The 22,825-nt window shown below is 41.6% G+C and overlaps 1 protein-coding gene across 1 annotated transcript in view; it reads left to right on the plus strand.

Moving 5' to 3' along the window:
• The window catches only part of ascc3 (activating signal cointegrator 1 complex subunit 3), a 165,503-nt gene that overhangs the window by 7,021 nt on the left and 135,657 nt on the right, over nucleotides 1-22,825 (plus strand). Inside the window, exons 4-8 of the mRNA XM_034115595.1 lie at nucleotides 2,160-2,728; nucleotides 7,297-7,414; nucleotides 17,610-17,808; nucleotides 18,410-18,545; nucleotides 19,260-19,385. Of these exons, the coding sequence (XP_033971486.1) occupies nucleotides 2,160-2,728; nucleotides 7,297-7,414; nucleotides 17,610-17,808; nucleotides 18,410-18,545; nucleotides 19,260-19,385 (1,148 nt within the window). The remainder of the gene's footprint in view (nucleotides 1-2,159; nucleotides 2,729-7,296; nucleotides 7,415-17,609; nucleotides 17,809-18,409; nucleotides 18,546-19,259; nucleotides 19,386-22,825) is intronic.

Raw genomic sequence — 22,825 nt, forward strand, 5'->3', positions numbered from 1 at the left:
TGTTTGTATTATTTGTTTTGAAAATTTACAAAATAAAGTGTTAAGGTGTTTAACAGCATGCCGTACACGCTGTAATCCTCCCTCTACCACTTTAAGAGTTAAAGGTCCCATGTCATGCTTTTCTGGTTATTACCTGTCCCCTTGTGTGTTAAGGAGCTTTTTCTGCATGTAAACGGTCTGCAGAGTCACAAACCCTCAAAGTACACCCTGTAGCGAGTAAAACTCTAACACAGAACAGACCTGTCTATGCTGCCCCAGAACGCCTCGTTGGAGATTTTTATTTTTCCATTTTTTTTTTCCGGGGCATACTGACGTAACGCTGCAGAGCACACACACACTCACTCGGAGCTCCGTACACACACACACTCGGAGCTCAGGCTGTGAGTGTGTGTGTGTGTGTGTGTGTGTGCTCAGGCTGAGCTCCGCAGTGTCTCGCTGTCTCGCAGACCCCACGCAGCAACCAGGAAACGACACCAGTAATCCAGCTCACACTGTCCGCTCCTCGAGCCTCAAAGGGCGGAGCAGCGAGCCCCACAACATCCCGCCAACACGGCACCCAGACCCCACGCAGCATTCTCATCTGTTTGTCATTACTGGTCTCATTTCCTGGTTGCTATCAAACGCCATTGTAACACATCATCTCTGATGTTCCGCTGTAACGGTGGTTGACTCATCAGAACAGAGTGGGCGAGCTGACCAATCAGAGCACAGTGGGCTCATAGGGAGGGGGGGGGGGCTGGAGCTCCAACAAGGCGTGTAGGACAGAGAGTGAATACACATACTATACAGAGATGCTGTATGAGAAACCAATGTGATTTTGGAACATTGAACAATGTAAATCTATTCTAGTAGACCTCAACAATGGAATTATGATCAGTAGAAATGGCCATGTCATGGGACCTTTAACTGAACCAGCCAGCAGTCAATTAAGGAGCTCTCTCATAAAAGCTTGTGATGATTTTCACTCAATTTGCTTTTCTCTGAGATTATGGCTGTATATTTTCTTCTCTTTCTCCCATCAAGAGTAGCAGTATTTGTTGTTGTGATGCTGCACCGTGTTGAACCTGCCCTCAGACAATGTGGCTGGATCCAAATAAAAAGTTCCTCTTAAGCACACTGGAGAGGATGAAAGCAGCCATTCTGCTCGGCTGCTTGCAGCGACGAGTCTGATGCTTTTAGACGATTTTAATTGGTTTAAATCCTTTTCATCTGTTTTCGCTTTCCTCTGCCTCTCCAACCTTCTTCCCTCCATTCTCCCTCTGTCCTTCTGACATTTTTTCCTCTAATTGGACAATTACTCTGTATTCCTTTTTGTTAAGTGCAGTTCCGGTTAAGCATGAATTGTTTGGAATATTAATTAAATAAGGGGCCGGGACCCTAAACAGTGAGCTCATGCTGAGTCTTTACTGCTCAGATGTTTCTTCACTGAAGCTATAAATAGTGCACAGCTCGGATTTAATGGCCATGAAAAACTAATGATAATTAGTTATAATATACAGTCTGTCCATATGTCTGCGTGTGTGTGCCTGCCTGGTTTCCTTGAGGCTTGAGCCTTAGAATTAGGATCAACAATTTCAATCTTGGTTTCATCAGACCAGTTAAGCTAGTTTCTTAAACTAGAATCCTTTAAGCTCTTTATTGTTCTCATACTGCCTGTGCTGCAGCACCTCTTTTCACCCTCTGTCTGAAACCAGAGCCCAGTCTGCTCTGATTGGTTAGCTGGCTGCCTCTGTTGTTACTGGTGAACCGCTTAGAGATGTCCCTCCCCTTTGCATTACACGTACAATGTGTTGAAGCTCTAGCCAAAAGAAGCGCAAGTGTTGATCTCATTCTGTTCTGGAAGTAAACAAAGGAGGCGTTTCAGGCAGGGGGGGGGGGGGGAGTGTGCGGGAGAGAAACTCCCTCTGGAGGGAAGACAGGGATTTGAGCTTTTGCTGAACATTTACATGAACAAAACCCATACACTACAGGAAAGGGAAAACCTCAAAAAGCACAATAGCTTAAAATATCTGAGTTCTAAAAGTTTGATTAGGGAAAGGTGGAAAAAGCCACAGGTGTTTGTTTGTCATGTGCCCCTACATCACTAAATCTACCTCTAGCTGTAGTGATTGCTGCAAACATGACATAAATGTTTCCATATTTTGTGTTTTTATTTCCAGTGGGGACTGAACATGGGCAGGCCGCCGTTGAAAGTGCAGCTGTGTTTCTGTTTGAGACCTTCCACAACAAAGACCATGTGGGCACAGAGGAGACCCGGGCAATCAAGCAGATGTTCGGGCCCTTCCCCTCCTCTGCAGCTGAGGCCTCCTGTGCCTGTGTGGCTCGGCTGGTGGCTCCACTCGGAGACTCCAGGGTGGAGAACTTTATCCAGAGCCTGTCCTCCCGTCACAACCCCCAACGAGGCCCTTCTTTTGGACGTAACATCGTCTTCTCGTATGACTGCTATGCTCTGGACCCGCTGGAGGAGCTGCCCTGCTCTGACGTCAACGAGGAGAACGCGAGTCTCGACTTCATCAACTTCCTCAACCACCAGCAGAGCGGGAGGAATGTCGCCAGTGAGGAAGCTTCAGGAAGTTCTCTGAGCTCTGGGGAGGGAGCCATCCTGAGATCAGAGGTGGAGAAGTATCTAAATGGAGGCAACATGATCTCATCCAGCCCGGAGGAGCTATGCACCTCCCTGTTTGAAATGCTGACCTCCCACAAGAGCGACGACGAGCTGCAGAATGAGGTTTGTGTTACCTGGAAATGCAATCCAACATATAGATACTTTATTTCTTAAATTGGCCTTGGAAATAATCTTGATTCTCACAGGAATGTATTTCTTTGCCCAACATTAAGAAAGATTATCTTCCACTAAGGGCATTACTATTGTTAATGTATTACTATTAGTTTAAACAATTTGAACCTTGCATGCTTCCCTGAGATGTCAGGTTTTTGCTGAATATTCAAATATTGAAATTGACTGTTTCACTTTGTCATGTGCTTGTGCTTCTTGCTTCTTCCTGTTATTCAGTTCTCTGCCCAGTATTAGTACAGTGCAGCCGCTCCACAGTATACTTTTAAAAGCTTACAAGTCAAGTCTCATGCTTTATCTAGAACACTTACCTTGTAATGTCTCTGCTCATGATCTGTGAAGTGAAAACCTCAGATGTCCACACAGTCAGAGAAATAAAAAGTGTGCACACTGGTCTCAGTTATGAAATCGACTGATAGTCAGCCAAAGCGTCAGCCACACTGCACACTGGAAGTAGAGGAGGTTGTACAGTGTTTAGCGCAAACATTTTTAAGCTGACTTCGCTAACTGCTAGCCGATAAAATGTTGGAGCAGCCAACAGAAACGCCACATGCTGCCCTCGGTTTCCTTCCCTCTGTTTCACAGTAAGGTTATTTTGTCTGCTGTTATCCTGTGTGGATCCGTCAAGGTTAAAAAGGACGTTCTGGGGCCTCTCTCTGTTAATTAGGAGTTTGGTGAGCAGCTCTACTCTGATACTTTAGGGATCAATCTGAACTTGAACTTCAAAATGAGTGGTCAACTCTCCACATGGTTAGTGTGACATAAAGTTTGACCTGTCCTAACGGTACCTTTAATGTCTCGGGTATCCTATTGATTCTATAACCTTGACCTTCAGCAGCAGGCCTTCTGGCTTTGATCCAGATTGAGGATTATCATATGGGGGCTGTCAAGTCTTCCTTGGCCTTTACCTTTAGACCTTTTTAGACGTTCCCAACTTCCTGCATGGCTTGACCTTCATTGGTATTAAAGACCCTTTGGGATTGTGAGCAATTTACACATAAAGGAGAGGTCAACCTTTAAGACAGCAGCTTTAGGAAACTGATGAGTAGGGACTGGTGTATCGTCCCATCAATATCCTCTACCAGTATGCAGTAGTTATGGCATGGGAAAGTTAACTTTAAGTGTTTAGTGGTCATTCAAGATAGATTTTGATTTGTATCTGCACCATAGCCATTAGAAACCCATGGTGTAGCATACATATACGATAGAACAATTGTGTTACAAAATGTATGAGGTGGATTATTGTATGCCAATTTCCATAAAACATGCATTTACACACATACAGTGGGCTAGGAACAGGGAGTGTGTCCCGAAGGGGAAAGCTCTTTCTATTTACGAGCCTCAAACGCCTCTCAGTCAGTACACACACACACACACACACACACACACACACACACACACACACACACACACACACACACACACACACACACACACACTCTCTCTCTTGCACTTCACTCGCTCAACATTTTTTGCAAAATACATTTTGGTCTGTGTGTCTGAAATTAGTGGGGGGAGAAATCGAAGAAATGCTGTTATTCAGCCCACACACTGCTCCCCAGTGTGCCAAATTGTTACATTACACATCTGTATGAGCCAAGAATTTCACAGTTGAAGCATCCTGCATCCTTTTTTAATCCAGCAGCATTAGAGAGGTGTATGCAAGTAGATGTTGTCAATTGATTGCATTGAGCAGGTATAAGCCAGGAGTGACGCGACGCAAACCGACACAAAGGAAATGCAAAGTAAAGGTCAAAGTCACTGTAGGCCTCTGGTTGTCTCTCATTCTGTCGGACCCCCCAGCAGTTATTTGATATCATGTACATTTACTTATGGATCAGGAGAGTGCTCCATCATCCTGTCCCCCTGCATTTTCACCAACCTCTACTCCCCGCTCCTCTATACTCCAAGGCTTTTATATTGTCCATATTGCTTCTCTCTGAGCCTCTTCTTCACTCTATCAGAGAGATCAAAGTTGTACAGAATTGAAGAACTTCCGCTGGTTACTGTTAGTTCCAATGTTTCTCACGTAGATGACATTTGGAAGCGGACTCTCCCACTGTGTGTGTGTGTGTGTGTGTGTGTGTGTGTGTGTGTGTGTGTGTGTGTGTGTGTGTGTGTGTGTGTGTGTGTGTGTGTGTGTGTGTGTGTGTGTGTGTGTGTGTGTGTGTGTGTGTGTGTGTGTGTGTGTGTGTGTGTGTGTGTGTGTGTGTGTGTGTGTGTGTGTGTGTGTGTGTGTGTGTGTGTGTGTGTGTGTGTGTGTGTGTGTGTGTGTGTGTGTGTGTGTGTGTGTGTGTGTGTGTGTGTGTGTGTGTGTGTGTGTGTGTGTGTGTGTGTGTGTGTGTGTGTGTGTGTGTGTGTGTGTGTGTGTGTGTGTGTGTGTGTGTGTGTGTGTGTGTGATGCATCCACCTCTGTGTGACTCCAAAGTCAACAGTCCAGATAAAAGGCTTTGCACTCGGTGCCATGAGAGCTGACAATGGAGAGAACCTGCTACTTCTTATTTCTCATTGCACAACCTGCAGCCGTGACATTTCATGGTTGTTGTGCGAGGGGGGATACAGTGGAAATCCATTTGGTTACATATAGTAGCAGATTAAAACGAGACTTTGGCATTTTATGTTCAAGTAGCCTCACGTTATTGAAAGTGATGAATTCCAAAGATCCTGAAGACCAAGTGCCTTAATAGGTTTTGTTTTGATTGAAACAGGAAGCGTAATGACTATGCATTTATTACTAAATCAGACTCTGATCTATAACCATGTAGAAACAAACAGCTTTAACACATATAATATAGTCTACACATATAATATAGTCTATTTAATTATCTATTAAATCAGGAGTCAACAACGTAGGCATGAGTGTAAGGATGATCATTTATAAGATTTGATTGAGACCAATTACATAATTTTAATTTGTGATGTATTGTTATGTAAAAAAAAAGAGTTAATAAACTGAAACTCAGGTATCGTATTGACACTAATATCAACACATTTGAACTAATACGCAGTCATATTTTGTGCTTAGTAGAAGCATGTTATGTGATTTTCTACATCGCTTTGAGCATTGTGTTTATAGGGTACAATTTCAACTCTTAAATATAAAACCAACCTACTTTGCAAATTGATGATTGTTTTGATTTGGTCTCAGGAGAGACAAAGCCCTGCCCAGTTTGACTCAGCTCACATAATGCTTCCATTAACCAGCTGAAAAATAGAGCAGGCGAGGCTGAATATTTAATCACAGATAAAGGAGTAGAGGACACACACTCTCACTCCTGACCTGTAGCCTTGAGGATGTGGAGTGCAGCTAATGCTTTGGCACCAGGCTGTATAGGATGGGGCACTGCACAGAATCCATCTGAAGGAGAAACTCTGCCTCCCACGTCAACGGAACACACACCTAATCAGTCACCTCCAAGGACAGAATTCATGAGTTCATAAAAAAAGCAGCTCCCTTTGAGCTGGTGAAACGTCAGCCCTCTCCACAGTGCAGCACACCAAATAAAACAGAGACATTCAGAGGGACCAATAGAAGTTTAGAACAGATATAAAAGAGATCTCCGAGGGAAACAAAGATAACCCCGACAAAGAAGATAGCTGACCTGACATCAAAGTGCGTCTGTTGTTTTAGTTCCCTGCTGCGCTGACTGTTGCTTCCCAAGGGAGGACAGAGTGAAAGAGCACGCCATGCCTACATCCTGAAAACAACCCTGAAAGCAGAGGGGAAAATACTGCATTGTTTCCAGGCTCAAATCACACACTAGTCTAGTTGCCAGCATTGTGAACCCGGAAATGTTGAGTACCCCAAATCCCTATGTCAGAAATGTGTAAAACGGGTCCCCAGCACTTAGATATGCCCTTTTCTGGTTAAAACTGCCATTTTGGATCCTGAGAAATGGATTCAGCATCCTTACTAACTCCTGAAACCACTCCAGAAACTCCAGAAATGGTTCTACTTTTGTCTGCGTAGGATATAATGCAATTTAATGCTAATTAACACAACTTATGCTAATTATGCAGTTGCCCAACATATGTAAGTTAGCAAACTGTACAGCAGTTTCTATGTGCTGGGGACCCCTACTGTATTTCTAACATAATACTTTGGGGTACTGAACATTTCTGGGTTAACAATAAGACTCTATATGACCTGGCAAATAGACCATACCCCGGGCCTGTAGGTCGACTATTTTCCAATTATATGTGAGAGTGTGTGCAGCCCTGTCTGCACTAAGTTATAATTGTGTGCTGCTGCTGCTGTGCACAGGATTTCTTGTTGTTGTTGTTTTTCCGTCACTTACTAAGTGCCAGGTGGCTGTGTTTGGGAGGCTAAGCGACGGAGTATATTCTGTACCGAGCGGATGGTAATTACCAGGTGCTCAGTTTTGGCACTAGAAGCGTGTTTGTAGGTATTGGTGAGCCATAGGATGTGTATAGGTGTTTGGATGTGTGTGTGGTGGTATGTTTGTGGTGTAGATACTAACCCCCCCACTCTCTCCCTCCAGCTGTTCGAGCTGCTGGGCCCAGAGGGGCTGGAGATGATCTCCACCCTCCTCCAGCGAAGGGCAGCTATCGTGGACTCCCTCATCTCTATGCCACCTGACAGGACTGGCTACACACCAGGTGAGACAGCCCCATGGCAACCAGGTCATCTCCATGGTAACGCAAACTTCAGTCGTTTTTGAAATAATCGTGAATATCAGAAATTAATTTATGTAGATGAAAGACACAAAAAGGTGATTCATCTGAGCTTTACAGACCCCTGACTGAAGGTCTAAAATGCATTTCTCTTTTATTATGATCATACAGAATCAAATCATAATGTGTGTTTGTTTGTTGTGTTTGTGGCTGTCTAAACCTTTATGCTTTGGGCAGGTTGTTTTGTTTCAGCTCAAATTAGACCATATGTCTTGCTTTCCAAAGTCGGATGATAACAGAGAAGTGTCAATACTGGCTCTTTTTATTTATGGTGGAGATTCTCCTGTGGGTGCAGCAGAGCGTTTGACAGCTCGGGGGAATATTATCTTTTACAGGCAGTGCTTTGCTGCTTATTTTCTGTTTAAAGCCAGTAAAGAATTCCTGTGCAATGTAATTGAACAAACAGTCGATCCGTCATGTCATATTTACTACATCATTATTCATTTGGCAAACACATTTGTATTGCCTATTCGTAGCTTTATCAACAAAACAACAAAACACTCAAGCAAAAGGTATTTTTTATTATATAATTTATTCTTTCTAGTTTTGTCATTTTTTCCCACTTAATCCATCTTTTTTATTTAGATAATTGCCATGAAAATGATTGGCTGAAATGATGGCTTTATGTTTCCCTGTGGCATAATTACTAAAATGAAATGTCCTTTCCTATCACTTTAATGTCACTCTATCTTACAGTAACGGGCCGTCTCCACGGCAGCGTTAAAAAAATCTTGGAGGTGGGCGTATCTGAAGCTTGAGGATTTTTTGCGAGCAACCAATCACATGAATCTCCCGCCCGCGACATACGAAGCAAAAAAGCCCATAGTAAACTGGATATAAACTCCCCAAAACAGGCGAAAACCTACCACTGTCTCTGCCACCTCCCTCCATGCCTGGCTCCTCCGGTTTATATCCCGGTAGGTCTGGTCATAAAGCACCGGGTGATTGATTCGCTACCGCTAATTTCTCCTCCATTTTTTGGAATATGAGGAAATGACCTGCGGTATGTCTCTCCCAGCATACACGCCGTTTGATTGGCTAGAGCTTGAACTGTCAGATTTGCGTACACGGGATTTGATTGGCTGACGCTTCCTCCTCAGCTTCAAAAGTTGAACATTGTTCAACTTTGGATCTTGAAAATCCTGAGAATCTCCGCTCGCCTGCCCACAATGCATTTCGGCGAAAGCGAAAAAAAGTGACGTCACCCCATTCAAAGTGGATGGGCAGAAGCGTTTCAAGATTTTTTAACGCTGCCGTGGAGACGGCCCGTAAGGCCACCAAACAGTTTTCTAACAAGCTTTTGAAGGTTAAACTGTACAGCAAAACAAGAGATTTATTTATTTATATAAGGCTTTTTTTACTGCTATGTTTTTTGTTTTTAATGTGTTTATTTGTAAGTGTGAAGACTCCATCTTTTCTAATCTATTGATGTTTACCTAAATAATTCCATTTTTCTTAAAGCATAATGCTGCTAATAAAATCTCAACACTTGTTCTGTATTTGATTGAAATGTTTAGTCATCTAGTGTTTCAGTACACATAACCCTTTCAATTCCCAACATGGCTTTTATTGTGAAACATTTGCGGGAAGCCATTGTGAAAAAATACGATTTTTATCGTTGCCATACTGTGGGTGTTTCTCAATGTCGAGTAAAGCTGCTCCAGAGCCACTATTTCAAGCATACTACGTCATCGAGTGCCACCGAAGGACTGTTCCAATGTCCAGCATACTTGGAATTCTACCGAGCCCGGCGAACTTCGTAGCGAGAAATTTCGAGGCTGCACATGTGTAGACTCCGCGGTCTTAAAATCCCCACAATGCTTTGCGCACGGACCAATTTCCCCAAATCTGTGGCGGAAAATGTAAGGCGGGGCCTATCATATGACGCACACCTGCACACTTGCTCGCGTGTTCCACTCTTCGTTTTCCGAATGCCAGGAAGTATTCTTGCCTCGCTGCTGAAGCAAGATGCTCGGAAGACATGTGCTACCAAGCCAGCGTACTCGACATTGAGAAACAGCCTGTATCTCAGATGAAGCCATTTTGTGCCACAACATGCAGATTGACTTGGGCATTACCATAACTCTTTAGAAGAGTAATGCAGAACTAATTAGTGTTGAAAATAGCGTGATTGATGTTGTTATGAATTCAGTTAAAGCGTTGGAAATGAACATTATGCTAAGTTGGCATGCTAAGATGCACATTGCATGCCAAGCATCAGGAGTTTATCCACCCTTGCCTGTATTTGAGACACAGCTTTTCTTTTTGAGTGAAAGCTCTTAATTTAGAAAACAAAGTATTAGGCTTGTTTAACAAGAGCAGAATAAGACAATCGAGTCTCCAACCAAAATGAAATGATGGAGTAAACCTTAATGATTACAATAAGAGTGTAGAGTTATTCCTAAAGTGATGCTGCAGCCTGAACATGTTCTTTTTTGCAGATTTCTGTTTCCGAGAGTTGTCTTGTTTCATTTTGCCCTAGCCAATCAGTGGCGAGTAACCTACCTGTGCCATTATCATCGTAATTTGTCAAAACAGAGTTGGCAGTAAAGTTGCACATGATATGCGGTATACAGCTCCACGCTAATGTTACAGGAGTGTTTCTAGGATGGAGCAGTGCCGCTAAACTAGGCAGATGCGCACAGAGTAAAAATGTGTTCAACTTTGGCCTAATTTCCTCCCATTTTTTGATGTCATATGATGTGATATGATATGATATGATTTGATGTGATGGCATATGGTATGATGTGGTTTGGTATCACATCATATGGTATGATGTGATGCACACATTCATACAAAGCAAATTGCCTATCATGTGAATGTAACTTAACAGGAACCATAAAAGCTGGGCTAGGCAAATGTGTAGAAACCAGCAAAAATAAGCTACATTTTGAAAGTCTCCAGCCAAAGAAATCCTATCCCTTCAAACCAAAGGCCATTCCTCCAAGACACACTTAAGTGCAGTGCATGACTTCGGCTGCAGGACGAGTGCCTTCCAGGTCCTGTTTTCAAGTCAATATTTAATGGCCAGTGACCACCTGAAAAAGTCTGTGCTCCTTGTTGTTCCACTGTTTCTTGAATAAACTGGCCTGTCCGATGTATATTATGCATTGGGGAAACACAAAGTGTGAAGCGTTCGTGCTTCAGCTGCAGCCTGTGGTCAGAGGCACAGGGGACACTTTGTTTTGTTTCCAGGGCCTTTGTTCACTTCTGTGTTGCACTGTACATTTATTGCAACTAGACAACTTTACTGCTAATGTCTTCTCTGCTTCGATTCCCAACACCTGTCTGCTCTGAGCACATCCACCGCACACCCTCTCACTTTCTCTCAACCACACACTCTACGCTCTTACTACACGTTTATTTATTCCTGCATGGAGCCACGCAAGTCCTACAAATGTTTTTCTTTTCGTCCCAAATTTTGTATATTAATTATTAATTGCTGCGTTTTTGTGTAGCTGTGTCTTTAGTTGTCAAATGATGCGCGCCACAGTTTCCCCGCTGCGAGGCTCCGGCGCTAACAGTTCACGAGCATGCTCCACTAGCACCCGGATATAAGGTGCTGTTATTAAAGAGGTGGAGGGAGAGTCTCTCCTGTCATACTGAGAGGCTGATAACTACAGCTCAGTGAGGTAAAGGACTCTCTGAGTGTTTAGATAGTTAACTTTAGTCTAAGGTCGCATTCACACCAGCCTTGTATAGTCCGGTTGAATCGAACCCTGGTGCGTTTAGCCGCTTGGTGCGGTTCGTTTGGGTTAGTGAACCTAAAAGAGGTGGTCTCGGACCGCTTGCTAGTGTACTCTGGAGCGGTTCATCGCTGGTGTGAACGCAGTCCGCACCAAAACATAGGAAGTGTAGTATTTACGTGTCACAAGAACGCGGATGTCTTCAAAATCGTTAGCGAAATAGTGAAGTAGAATGAAGTGTTGAACAGTGTCGTGTAAAGTAAAAACAACTATCAAACTAAAAACTATACATAAAAGTCAGAGCCACCTGCCGTCGGTGAAACCCCCTCCTTACTGCAGAAAGAAAATTGAAATAGAAATTGCGATAGAAACCTTTTAGATTCTAACATTTTGCCTATTATTAACGCGTTAACTTGACAGCCCTAATATTTGTATATATCTGAGACCTATGCTATTGCCTAAAGATAGCATGATAGGTGCACTTTAAGAGAACAATTACCGCATAATATAAAAACACCCTGACATTGCATTTGGCATTCTTTGCGAAAGGAAATGACCTAATGCCTGAAACATTTAGTGACGCACCATTCACATAATTGTTTGCCTAACAAGTACTGCATTCATTGCATAATGTTTTAATTGTTTCAAATACGTTTATACAATCATACTTTTTGGGACTCATCAGCACCTGATTTTGGGAACATTTGAGCCCAAGCTAGTGGTTTTCCTGACATCATAACCTTATGCTCAGGTAGACAGTAGGCTCTTTTTTACCCAGTGGATACAAAAACACCAAATCCACTATTTGTTTCCACATTGGCTTTAAATACCCTTGTTTGTGGAATTCAACAATCATGCAAAAATGATTGCGGTCTGCTTAAATAATCACATTAGGGGATTATTGTGTGAGGCCACCTCCTGAGTAAGAGCAGTAATAAGGATGACCTGTGCATGGTGTTGCTGAGGCTCCTGTGTGGAAGGCTTACATTGGTTTCTGCTGTAGTTATCCATCTCTCCCAGCAGCTTAAAGCTGAGCTCATTGATTTTGTATGAGATAGTATGTTAGGAGGCTTGATAAAGCAGCCCACCTATCGATATACCTGCCTTCCATGTCTGCTTGCTTTCTTATTTTAAATGCTATCCATCCTGTGTTGTCTCTCGACCCCCTTAGTCCTGAGGTGGCCATCTTTCACCTCCTTAATGATGGAGTAGAGCAGTAAGTAGATGGGACGGATTATTTTTTTATGCCAGAGCTCTCTTCTGATCCGTAAGGTAGACATCAAAGAGCAGCTGAAGATTAGAAGAGAGAGCTCCAAAATGAAAAACAAAAAGTCCTAAATATAGATTGTAATGCTTGGTGTGAAGCAGTACATTAGCTTATTAATCTAGACTAACTCTGTTCATTCATTTTGCAGGTTAAATCATTCATGTTTTACATTGCTCCAGTTAAGATGTAAGGCCAATGCTGAACACACTACATCCTTCATTTCATTTCATTTCAAACCTTTATTTATCCAGGTTGTATCCCATTGAGATCATTGATCTCTTTTTCAAGGGAGACCTGCTCAAGTAGGTTCCACATGAAACATTAAAAACATAAACAGAACAACAAAAGGACATCATACAGCATCATTACAGGGATTACAATTTACATACTATCCACATGAACAGGTACCAACAGCTTCCGATTGAGTAGCATCCAACCGAGCTTTAAAAACATTTAGTGGCACCAAATTGCTCAGTTTCCATTTTAATTGCAGACTATTCCAGGACAGTGGAGCTGCGCATCTAAATGCTATCTTCCCTAAGACAGTCCTAGCAGTTAGCACATGTAATATAACCACAGCATGCGATCTCAGGCAGTAGCCACTTACAATTCGCCGTGAGATCAGGGAGCAGATGTAGGATGGAAGTTTACCCAACATGGCTTTATATATAAAAATGTACCAGTGACTGAGCCTCCGTACAGTTAGTGAAGGCAGACCAGCCCTTGCATACAGGGTACAGTGATGGGTTAATGCTTTACAGTTTGTCACAAATCTCAGTGCACTGTGATACGCAGCATCTGACTTGCAGGCAATTGGCAGGTGCATTCATATAAATCAAATCACCATAGTCCAGCACAGGTAAAAAGGTCACAGTGACTAGCCTTTTTCTGGCCTCAAGTGAGAAACAGGACTTGTTCCTGGAGAAGAAACCTAGCCTAACCCTCAGTTTTTTAAGCAGGTTATTGACATGACGTTTAAAAGTGAGACAATCATCAAGCCAGATACCAAGGTATCCTTAACATAAGAGCTGACACGATACATGAATCTATTTTATTCAATTGCCAGTATTTCATCATGATAAGAAGTGCTGCTCATTATTTTAATGTGATCAGGTCCCTGAATACACACAGTGAGTGGCTTCATCTTAAACAGAATCATCTGCCTGACCAACACATAAACCAATATGAGTTTAAAACAGATATAACTGTTTATATACTGTAGGTTTTTGTCACAAGAAATTACAGCGTTACGCCTCTCCGATTTTGTTGACTTAACTTTATCCCCTTTAGTAAAATAGCTTTGTCTGTTTTAGATATCTATATAGTTGTTATTTATTTTTTAACTAGACGTGCCGTAGCAAACAGACAAAATGAATACCATTTAAATTAAATTAACGATTTGTAGCTGTGTATAAGGCCAACACAAATAAATGCTGTGCTACATTTTATCCAATTAAATGTGTTGCTAAGGAAACATCTAGCACTTGTTTGCCCTTGTTGCATTACCGTTTAAGCTTACCTAAGTTTATATCAAAGAGAAGCTGCAGTTTAGATGCAAGGAACACGTTCACTTTTATAAAACTTCTCTCAGCAAATATTTGGTTAACTGTTTCTGTGGAATATATCGGACAATAAAAGTGTTTAGTCCAAAAACTGCAGTTGTATAGTCACGCCCATACTGCATCAAACCTCCACTGATGTTATTCCCATTGTGAAAAACTTTTGATCAGCGTTACAATTTCACTTGCCAGACAGCTTTTGAGATTAGTGTTGCCTTGACGACTGAGGGTGAAGTCAGTAGGGGTTAAAAAAGGCTGATTAAACGTTCCACTATTTGCATGCCATCAGGAAGAGTGGGATTTAGTGGGAATGCCTGTCTCTTGCTGATTAGCTTTTAAATTGCAGTTTGCAGCTTGGCACTTGCATGTTTATCAAAGAATAGACTCTCACCATGGCTCTTTTCCACAATCCAACATTTGATAGAGCCACGGCCATGAGGAATGGACAATTAGAGACACATGTCCATGTTTGAGTATTGATGTCTAGTCCTCTTACAAATGCCTTTAAATGGGTCTTTCAGAATATTCCTTTTTCTGTTCGGATAGGGCAGTAGGTGTTTGAGGAATATTTGCTGCAAACTTCTCAGAAATCAGTTTCTCTGACTTGATGTACCATGGCAAATGGTTCTGCCATACATTTAAAACTGAGATAATGCCAGTGCTTCTCTGCTGAGCACTTTAGACAGTTCCCTCAGGCCATGATCAGAACAGAGGCTTTTCTCTGCCGCTCAAACTCCGCTCACAACTGAGTGTGACAACTAACAGAGAAGAAGAACTCAGAGGATGCTGGGAGCATTGCATCATTCTTACTGCCAAGCAAGTTTAACAACAAGGCAATTTATTTGGTCCGTCATGACTTCAAACACGTTATTCACAATTATAGGGCTTATGTGTTGGTGAGAGCTATGTTGAAATGATAAAACCATACTATGAGCAGACAGAATTATAGGGGGATTTGTGCTTGGGATGACTTTGTGATGCCAGAAATATCATTAGCACTGGAGCAGTTAAGCTGTATTTGAATTAATTGTTATATTTAAATGATAGGCAAAATGTGCATATATATGGTTTATTCTGCAATTAAGCCATGGGATTAGACTGCCAGCCAATATCTGACATCCAAATATATATATCCTCTATCTTTACACAGCTTTGTTGAATTCTATTTGGTCAATTACGGCATTCTATGGTCTGTTATTTCTTTGTAGAAGACCATGATGTTGTTGGTTTTTAATTTGAGTGATTTCGAGTTTACCGGAAAGAAAACCACAGTCATCCAATATAATCTCTTCATAGAGTTACATAACCTCACTTTATTCATTTATTGACTCCGAATTTGTTCTTTGGACAGTAAGTCCCCTAAATAATTTATTTAGGTTATATAATCATCCTATGTTTCTCTCTGCAGCCGTGTCATCACATTCTGATGTTGCCAAATCTTTACAGTTCTTGAAATCCGAGCAGTGGTTTCGTAGTACACAAAGGTGTACGTGCTGAAGTGAAGATACAGATACACATCATTACTAAACTCAACTCAATAAAAGATATAGGACATGTGTTCATATAAAACTATAAAAACAATACTGGCTCCTTGTTCATGAAACTTGTTAAAGGGAATACCCTTGCAGAACCTTTTACATTTTGGAACAGATCTGTTTTACGGGGGAATACACCATATATGATTTACTACCTATATACTACATCTGCCAACCTTAGTAAATATTGTGATGCTGATTACAGCAATATTGCCTTTTCCTATAACCATATCTGTAAGGTTAAATAACGACAGGCTCTGTACCATTCAGGTTAGTTATTTATTCTCATTCCCTTTTCTTATGTATTGATCAACATTTATTGATTTTCTCTTCATTCTAAAAGAGGATTTACAATCAAAATGAGAAACTTTTACTTACAGAATTACTACCGCTGCAGGTTAAAATTGAAATGCTTACCTGTACATAAAAACACAACACATTATATAAGAGGTTTAAGTAATGAAAAACACATGCAATACATTATATGTGTATATATTTTATACACAAGTGTGTTGTATAGCATTTCAACAGTTTTGATTTGTTTCTCCTTTTGAAAGTCATACCACGATAAATTGTATCTGCATGCAATTACAAAATGAAAGATTTTCCTTAGACTCTTATTCATGGTAAATGATAACATGGAGGGTCTTGCGGTTTTTGTGGAATACAGTGTTAATAAAGTCACTACTTGATGTTGAATCTAAAAAGACTGCCCTCGTAAATCCTATATCTGTGTAAAAGGTGTGGAAAAACATGAAGAAATGTGTGAAAGCACCTTGAAACCAGCTTGTAAGCAAACCAAATCTATTTTGGCGAAGCTCCTCACAATGATTATGGCACCATGATCGCTTGTGGAAATGAGAATCCTGGAGATTTGGAGGCAATCACTGCTGGAGACACATAACAAGGCTCCCAGAGAGAGGGAGAGTAAAGGATAGAGAATGGTTGAGACAGAGGAATTGGTGCATAGAGGGTGACAGAGTTAAGGGGAAGGGGAGTTGGAAAGGTAATGGCAGGGTGGGTGGAGTGACAGGAAGAGGGGAGCCGCTACAACGAGGGGGGAGGGGGCTGTGCGGCAGGTAGAGCCGTTAGATGAGATAAAGAAGAAATCATTCAGTCAATCAGCCCGGGCCGCGCTGCAATCTTCAGATCTCATCTGTTTTCAAGAGCAATTCTGCCGCTTATTGAGCTGTTGTGCCCCAAACAGGGAGGCTGCAATGGGGAACATTAACCCATGCAGAGCCACGTGCACTCGCTTCTCACATCAACGGGCTATCAAGACTACTGCTGAAATATGAGGCTGTTCTTTATTGACTTTAGCTGACCTCCACCCAGCTATACATACTCGTTAAGGCTGTGAGCATTAGAGTCTGAAAACTCTTAAAATATAAGATATTATATTATCTATATCAAGTCTATATATATAAAGTATAGATCTCATTAATAAAAATGAAGAAGAAATTAATAACTTGCCCTGAAACTAGTAATTGATGCTCTTCAAACATTTTAAAGGGGCCCAATTCTTTTTGGGGTTCTCCCTCTCCTTTAGTGTGTTCTATAGGTGCATTTAATTGGTCTGCAAAGGCAAAAGTCCCCGTGTTCCTCCAGAGGGACTTTCTCTTCCACACACAAAAGATAAGATAGTGAGGTTACAGTATTCACATTTCAGTTGTTAAATCATAATTTGTGTATTTCATTAAACCACCTGTAAAGTTCTGTTGAAAGTGTTTCTAGTGACAAATGTGTTATTCTGTAGTGCAGCTGAAAGGATAGAATCGCAGCACATATTATGTTCATTCAAACACCACAGAGAAAAACCTTTAACGTTCTATACTCACTAAGACATGGACATAATGATAGTGTGTTAGGCTCATTTGGAAGTCATTATTGTTTTACAGGGAAGTGAAGAAAGTCTTGAACTGAACTGAATGTCCTGGTTAATGGTTTGTGGCGAATGCAATAACCTTTAAACCCCTAATGCGTTTACAAGGTATGCAATGATTGAATCCTCTCTTGAAACACATATATGAGGTATTAACATTTTGCCTTATATTTTCTATGCATTTCCTCCAGATGTGAGCCGATTAGCCATTGGAGAAGCCAAGCCCACCTTTGCGTGCCAGGTGACCATCCAGTCAGAGCAGGAGAAACAGATGATGAAGTTGTACCGCAGAGAGGAGAAGAGAGAGAGGAAGAGAGGGAAAGGAGGAGAAGAAGGCGAATCCTCAGATGCTGCCCTGACCTTTGACCCCCGAGAGATGAGAACTCAGCGGTATATCATCTCTCCAAACCTCCTCTTGGTCCTCATTTGTCTTTGTTCTCTGGCCGTCTCCTCCTGTGCTCCACACCAACACCGACAAGCTTCTGCATTTTTCATGACAACTAGGCTTGAGCTTTACAAAATCATTAAAAAAAGGCACAGCCATACTGCAGCTTGTCAGATCTTTTTCCTTTTTGGTAGAATACTGTTTTTTTGGAAGTTTAATTTCAGGGGATGAAAAAAAAGGGCAGCGATCTGTTTAATTAAAAATCTTAGCATGACCAAATCCAGGCCAGTCTGAAGGAAAAGATTAGCAGAGAGGTAAGCCACTTTAGGACAGAACATAATGCCACACATCTGTGCCTCTCCATTTGAATCACTCACTGCACCACTCGCTCTCAAGCTAAAGTATGGAGGCATGTGAGGACTCACCATGTGGCTGCAGATGTGACACGCTGCTGATGTTTTAGTGAAAGGACATTTCTGATTATTTACTTTGAGAGACTTTGGAATTGTCATTCTCTTCCTCTTAAAGGACTTACCCTAGCTTTCATTTACAGATTCTTTCTTTTCTTTTCTTTTTATGGTCCATATGTCTTGTGTGCGGACACAGGGAGCAGGCGCTGCTGACTGCACGGCGGGATCCTATACTGAGCAGAGAGAGAGTGTACGAACGTATCCGATATCCCAACGTCTATGACTGCCATGCAGAGGCCGCAAAGACGCCTGCGTTTGTTGGTGGAGCCAAGGTGAGCCTCGAATTGCTTTGAAGTTTGACTGAAGTTTCCACGTTTCAGTCTGCTTACAATCTAAAAGATTGACAAAAAAGCAAGATCTTAAACACTAAGATCTTAATTCAATATGTCCATTAATGGTGTTGTGTTTTATGTGATTTGCCTTTTGGATGCAGTGCTTAGACAAATGTTAGAAATAAGTACTGATTCATATATTAATATATATATGTATATTATATATATTATATGTAATACAATATATTAAATCTGAATACATTTTGCACATTTCTGCACACACGTCTTCACAGCCCTCCACTTTAAAATGTAATACACTGTATTTTGTCATATATAAATTCATTGTCCTAGGTTTTTTAGTTTTTTTAGGTTCTTATGTATATTTAAATGTACAGTAAATGTTGTGTAAATACCTGTCTTTATTCTTTTTTAATACTAAATAGTTTCTTTTTATTAACGTTATATTTTGAAATTACTCTTTCAACTTATTTCTTAGATTGTTTATGTTTGCACCACCAGACACCAAAGCAAATTCCTTGTATGTGTAAATGTACCTGGCCATAATAACGATATGGGGAATAAGCATACATTTATATGAGACTATAGCTGAATTCCAACAGTGAATGACTTTGAATGTCCTACTCTGAGGGTGGTATAGAATCCAGTTAAATGATTTCTGAGTTTGTGAGATTCTTTTGTGTTTGTGACATTCAGATGATGCTTCCTGAGGGAATCCGCAGAGAGAACACTAAGATGTATGAAGAGGTGGAAATCCCACCCAACGATCCCATGCCCATCGGCTTTGAAGAGAAGCCCGTCTTCATCTCTGAACTGGATGAGGTAGGAGCGTGTGTGTGTGTGTGTGTGTGTGTGTTTGTGTGTGTGTACAGCTTTGTGTGGTCCTGGAAGCTGCACACACATACTCAGGAAACGGAGGATTCCAATGAACCCCTCTGTATTTGTCACCCACATACATGTATACTGTGGCCTCGTCAGGGACTTACACCGGCAACCCTCCGGTTCTCAAGCCAAGTCCCAAGGCCTACAGACTGGGCTACTGCCACCCCAAAACTCTGAATGAGAATAGTTTGATAGGTTATGATTTAAAAATTGACGTTTAGTTTTTACATCCCACTTAAACAATCCTTTCTATGCCATTAACTAACTGGACTCCATTTCAATCAAAAGCCTTGATCAGATTACGCTTTGCGTGTGTGTGCATGTTAACACTATTAGTGTTAGGCTGAACACCTTTTTATTTGTTTTTGACTTGCAACCGTTGTGTTCACTTTGCAATAAAGAAAATACTCAGTACTTCAAACCGTAGCATACACAAATAGGCTTTACCATCCATATTTCATCTGGAATATTCATTTCATGGTTAATAAACTCATAACCACACAGGTGTTACTTGTAACACCAGGGATTTTACAAGAACAAATGTTTCTCCATGATGCTCAGAGATCTTACTTTGAGCTCAAGTTATTTAAAACCTTGAATACAAATGATAAAAGCTTAACCCAAACGGATTCACCATGGGATTTAATATAATAAGTACTATTTTGTGTGCACACATTATTATAATTATTTCCATTCAGGCACCTGTTGAGTTCTGTACGAATGTTTTGGAGTCTCAGTTTGCCACATTAGTGCAGCTATAACACAAGAAATTGAGTAAATACAATTATTAAAATATAAACTCTTTAAAAGGGGGGTACATATTTACTATAATTCTCTCTACAAATGTTTTTGCATACGGTTTGCATAAGCTTGAAAACCAACACAAATGTCTATGTGAACATCAGAAACATTTTCGGGATAACTTATGCAACGGCCAAATGATGCTTTCTAGGGTTAAGGGTGTGTTCTATAGGTTTTTGTGCATGTTAACAGTCTGTAAAGGCTAAAACCTCTGTGCTCCATCCAGAGGGAGTTTCTCTCCCTCACACTGCAGTACAGAAAATAATCCCCTAAAATGTCAACATGCGATTTGATATGCAGTTTCGAGGCTTTAGCTTTCACACAAAACTATGGGAACCCAGTCCTATGAAAGCAGTACTTTCCCAGCTCTGCATATCAACATATCAGCATGTTGAGGGACATCTGTATGAACAATAGGACTTTCTGACATGTCTGTTGAGCTGACGGAGAGTTTGCTGTTAGCCCGAGTATATGTTGGTCCCTGTTATCCTCCATGCCAGTGAGCAGAGAGGAGCGTGGCTGTTATGGCCAGTGAGTGATGTTCCTTCTTAATGGAAGTGCTATAGCTCTCAGACGGCTGTCAGCCCACACAATGAGCCATCAGTCTGGCTGACACCTTGACTGACAAAGCCACACTCCTATTGGTACATACGTTCTGCGCAGCCTTTACACAGCACCCACTGGGCCGTGTTGGGGGGCAGCAGGCTGGAAAAGCAGGATTTGCGTCCGCTCCATCCCGAGGGGAAGAGGTATGGCAGGAGGGTGGAGGATACTCCACACACATCATTGTCTCTGAAAGGCTCTGCTCCCATCCTGTCCGCTGAGGAGGACTCTGTAATCCATCATCACTGCAGCACTAGTGAAGATGCAGCAGTGTTAAAGGTCAGCCCTTCTGCTCTGGACGGGGCCTGTTGATGATGAAGGCCCTAACGCACAATATCCCTAAACTTCAGAAGTATTTAGTCACAGCGCAGGAGACTAGTGTAACCGCTCCCCTCTCTTAGCCTTCCCGTCACTCATGCTAATGGACGTGATAATAAACAAGATATAGCTTTGAGTGTGTGTGCATGTGTCTTGTGCCATGACAAACTGATTGTTTAGGGATGGTTTAATCACATTTACACTGTTGCTCTTGGTGTGTGTGTGTGTGTGTGTGTGTGTGTGTGTGTGTGTGTGTGTGTGTGTGTGTGTGTGTGTGTGTGTGTGTGTGTGTGTGTGTGTGTGTGTGTGTGTGTGTGTGTGTGTGTGTGTGTGTGTGTGTGGTGTGTGTGTGTGTGTGTGTGTGTGTGTGTGTGTGTGTGTGTGTGTGTGTGTGTGTGTGTGTGTGTGTGTGTGTGTGGTGTGTGTGTGTGTGTGTGTGTGTGTGTGTGTGTGTGTGTGTGTGTGTGTGTGTGTGTGTGTGTGTGTGTGTGTGTGTGTGTGTGTGTGTGTGTGTGTGTGTGTGTTTTCTAGATAATGGCTGCCTTCTTTTTGATTTAGATCCTAGTGCTTACACCTTTGGCAGGTACAGTTAAAGACACTGTAAATGAAAGTGGAGCTTCCAGGGAACCACTCCTACCAGACTGTCATATTAAGCAGCTTGTATAAATAATTTGGAATAGGGTTAGTTATTGTGGATATAAAAGAAAGATAACCAACGCATGCGAGTTCCATATTGGATGGAAATGTACAAAATGTCATTGTTTTAAATGTAGTGCTTTGCTGTCTTCACGTTGACCACTTTGTTGAGGCTCAAGAAAAAATAGCTGGCATATGTTTGACTCTGTCGGTATTACCCGTGTTATCTGACTGCAGCAGGAGTCTGGTAAAAAAAATTAAGCAAATGCACCAATTTAGCTATTTGTTGGTGAAAAGAAGAGCCACAGAATGTGAAGGAAATCCTTTGTGAGAGGTGCTATAAACAAGTTGGGACTTCTACATTCTTATCTTTAAACCTACTACTCAATTGAATACCCATTTCTGATATCGACTCGAAGGAGCACTGGGACAAAAACTCCTAATCAACCCGCATTTATTGGGGGTTTTGAAAAGGCAAGAACATATAAAAGCAGAGAGAGATACTAACAGATGTCTCTTTTAAGCTTTTTAATGAGGATAACTATATATGTCAGAATTGGTCTCAAAGCAATGATTTCAGTAGAAAAATGGAAAGCACAGATGCTATACATTTGAATAAAACCCAAAACCTAATGAAAGTGATCATAATTGTTTTCTCGTAGAAAAACGTAGTAGACAAGCAAACATGTTATTTTTCTGGCACTAATATAAAATAATCCTTTATCCCGACATAAGTTGGGGAACCGGTCAAATATTGTCCGAGGACAACAGGAAGGTTAAACCGCCGTTGTAACACTTGCTTCGGCTTTTTCCTCCTCTCACTTTCTCCCATCTCCCTCACACAGACGGACAGTAAAATAAATCCTGTACAGGCTACGTCACACACACTCGCTGCCTATCAAAACCAGGAGTTTAATTGGGCCGGGTCCCACAAAAAAGGCTGTTGCATATCAAACCGAGCGCTCCCTAAACAGCCAGAAAAACAGACAGCAGTCAGTGTCTTGGTGAAGGTGTCTCTCTGC

Source organism: Trematomus bernacchii, unplaced genomic scaffold, assembly GCF_902827165.1.
Source record: "Trematomus bernacchii unplaced genomic scaffold, fTreBer1.1, whole genome shotgun sequence".
In the NCBI taxonomy this organism is placed as follows: domain Eukaryota; kingdom Metazoa; phylum Chordata; class Actinopteri; order Perciformes; family Nototheniidae; genus Trematomus; species Trematomus bernacchii.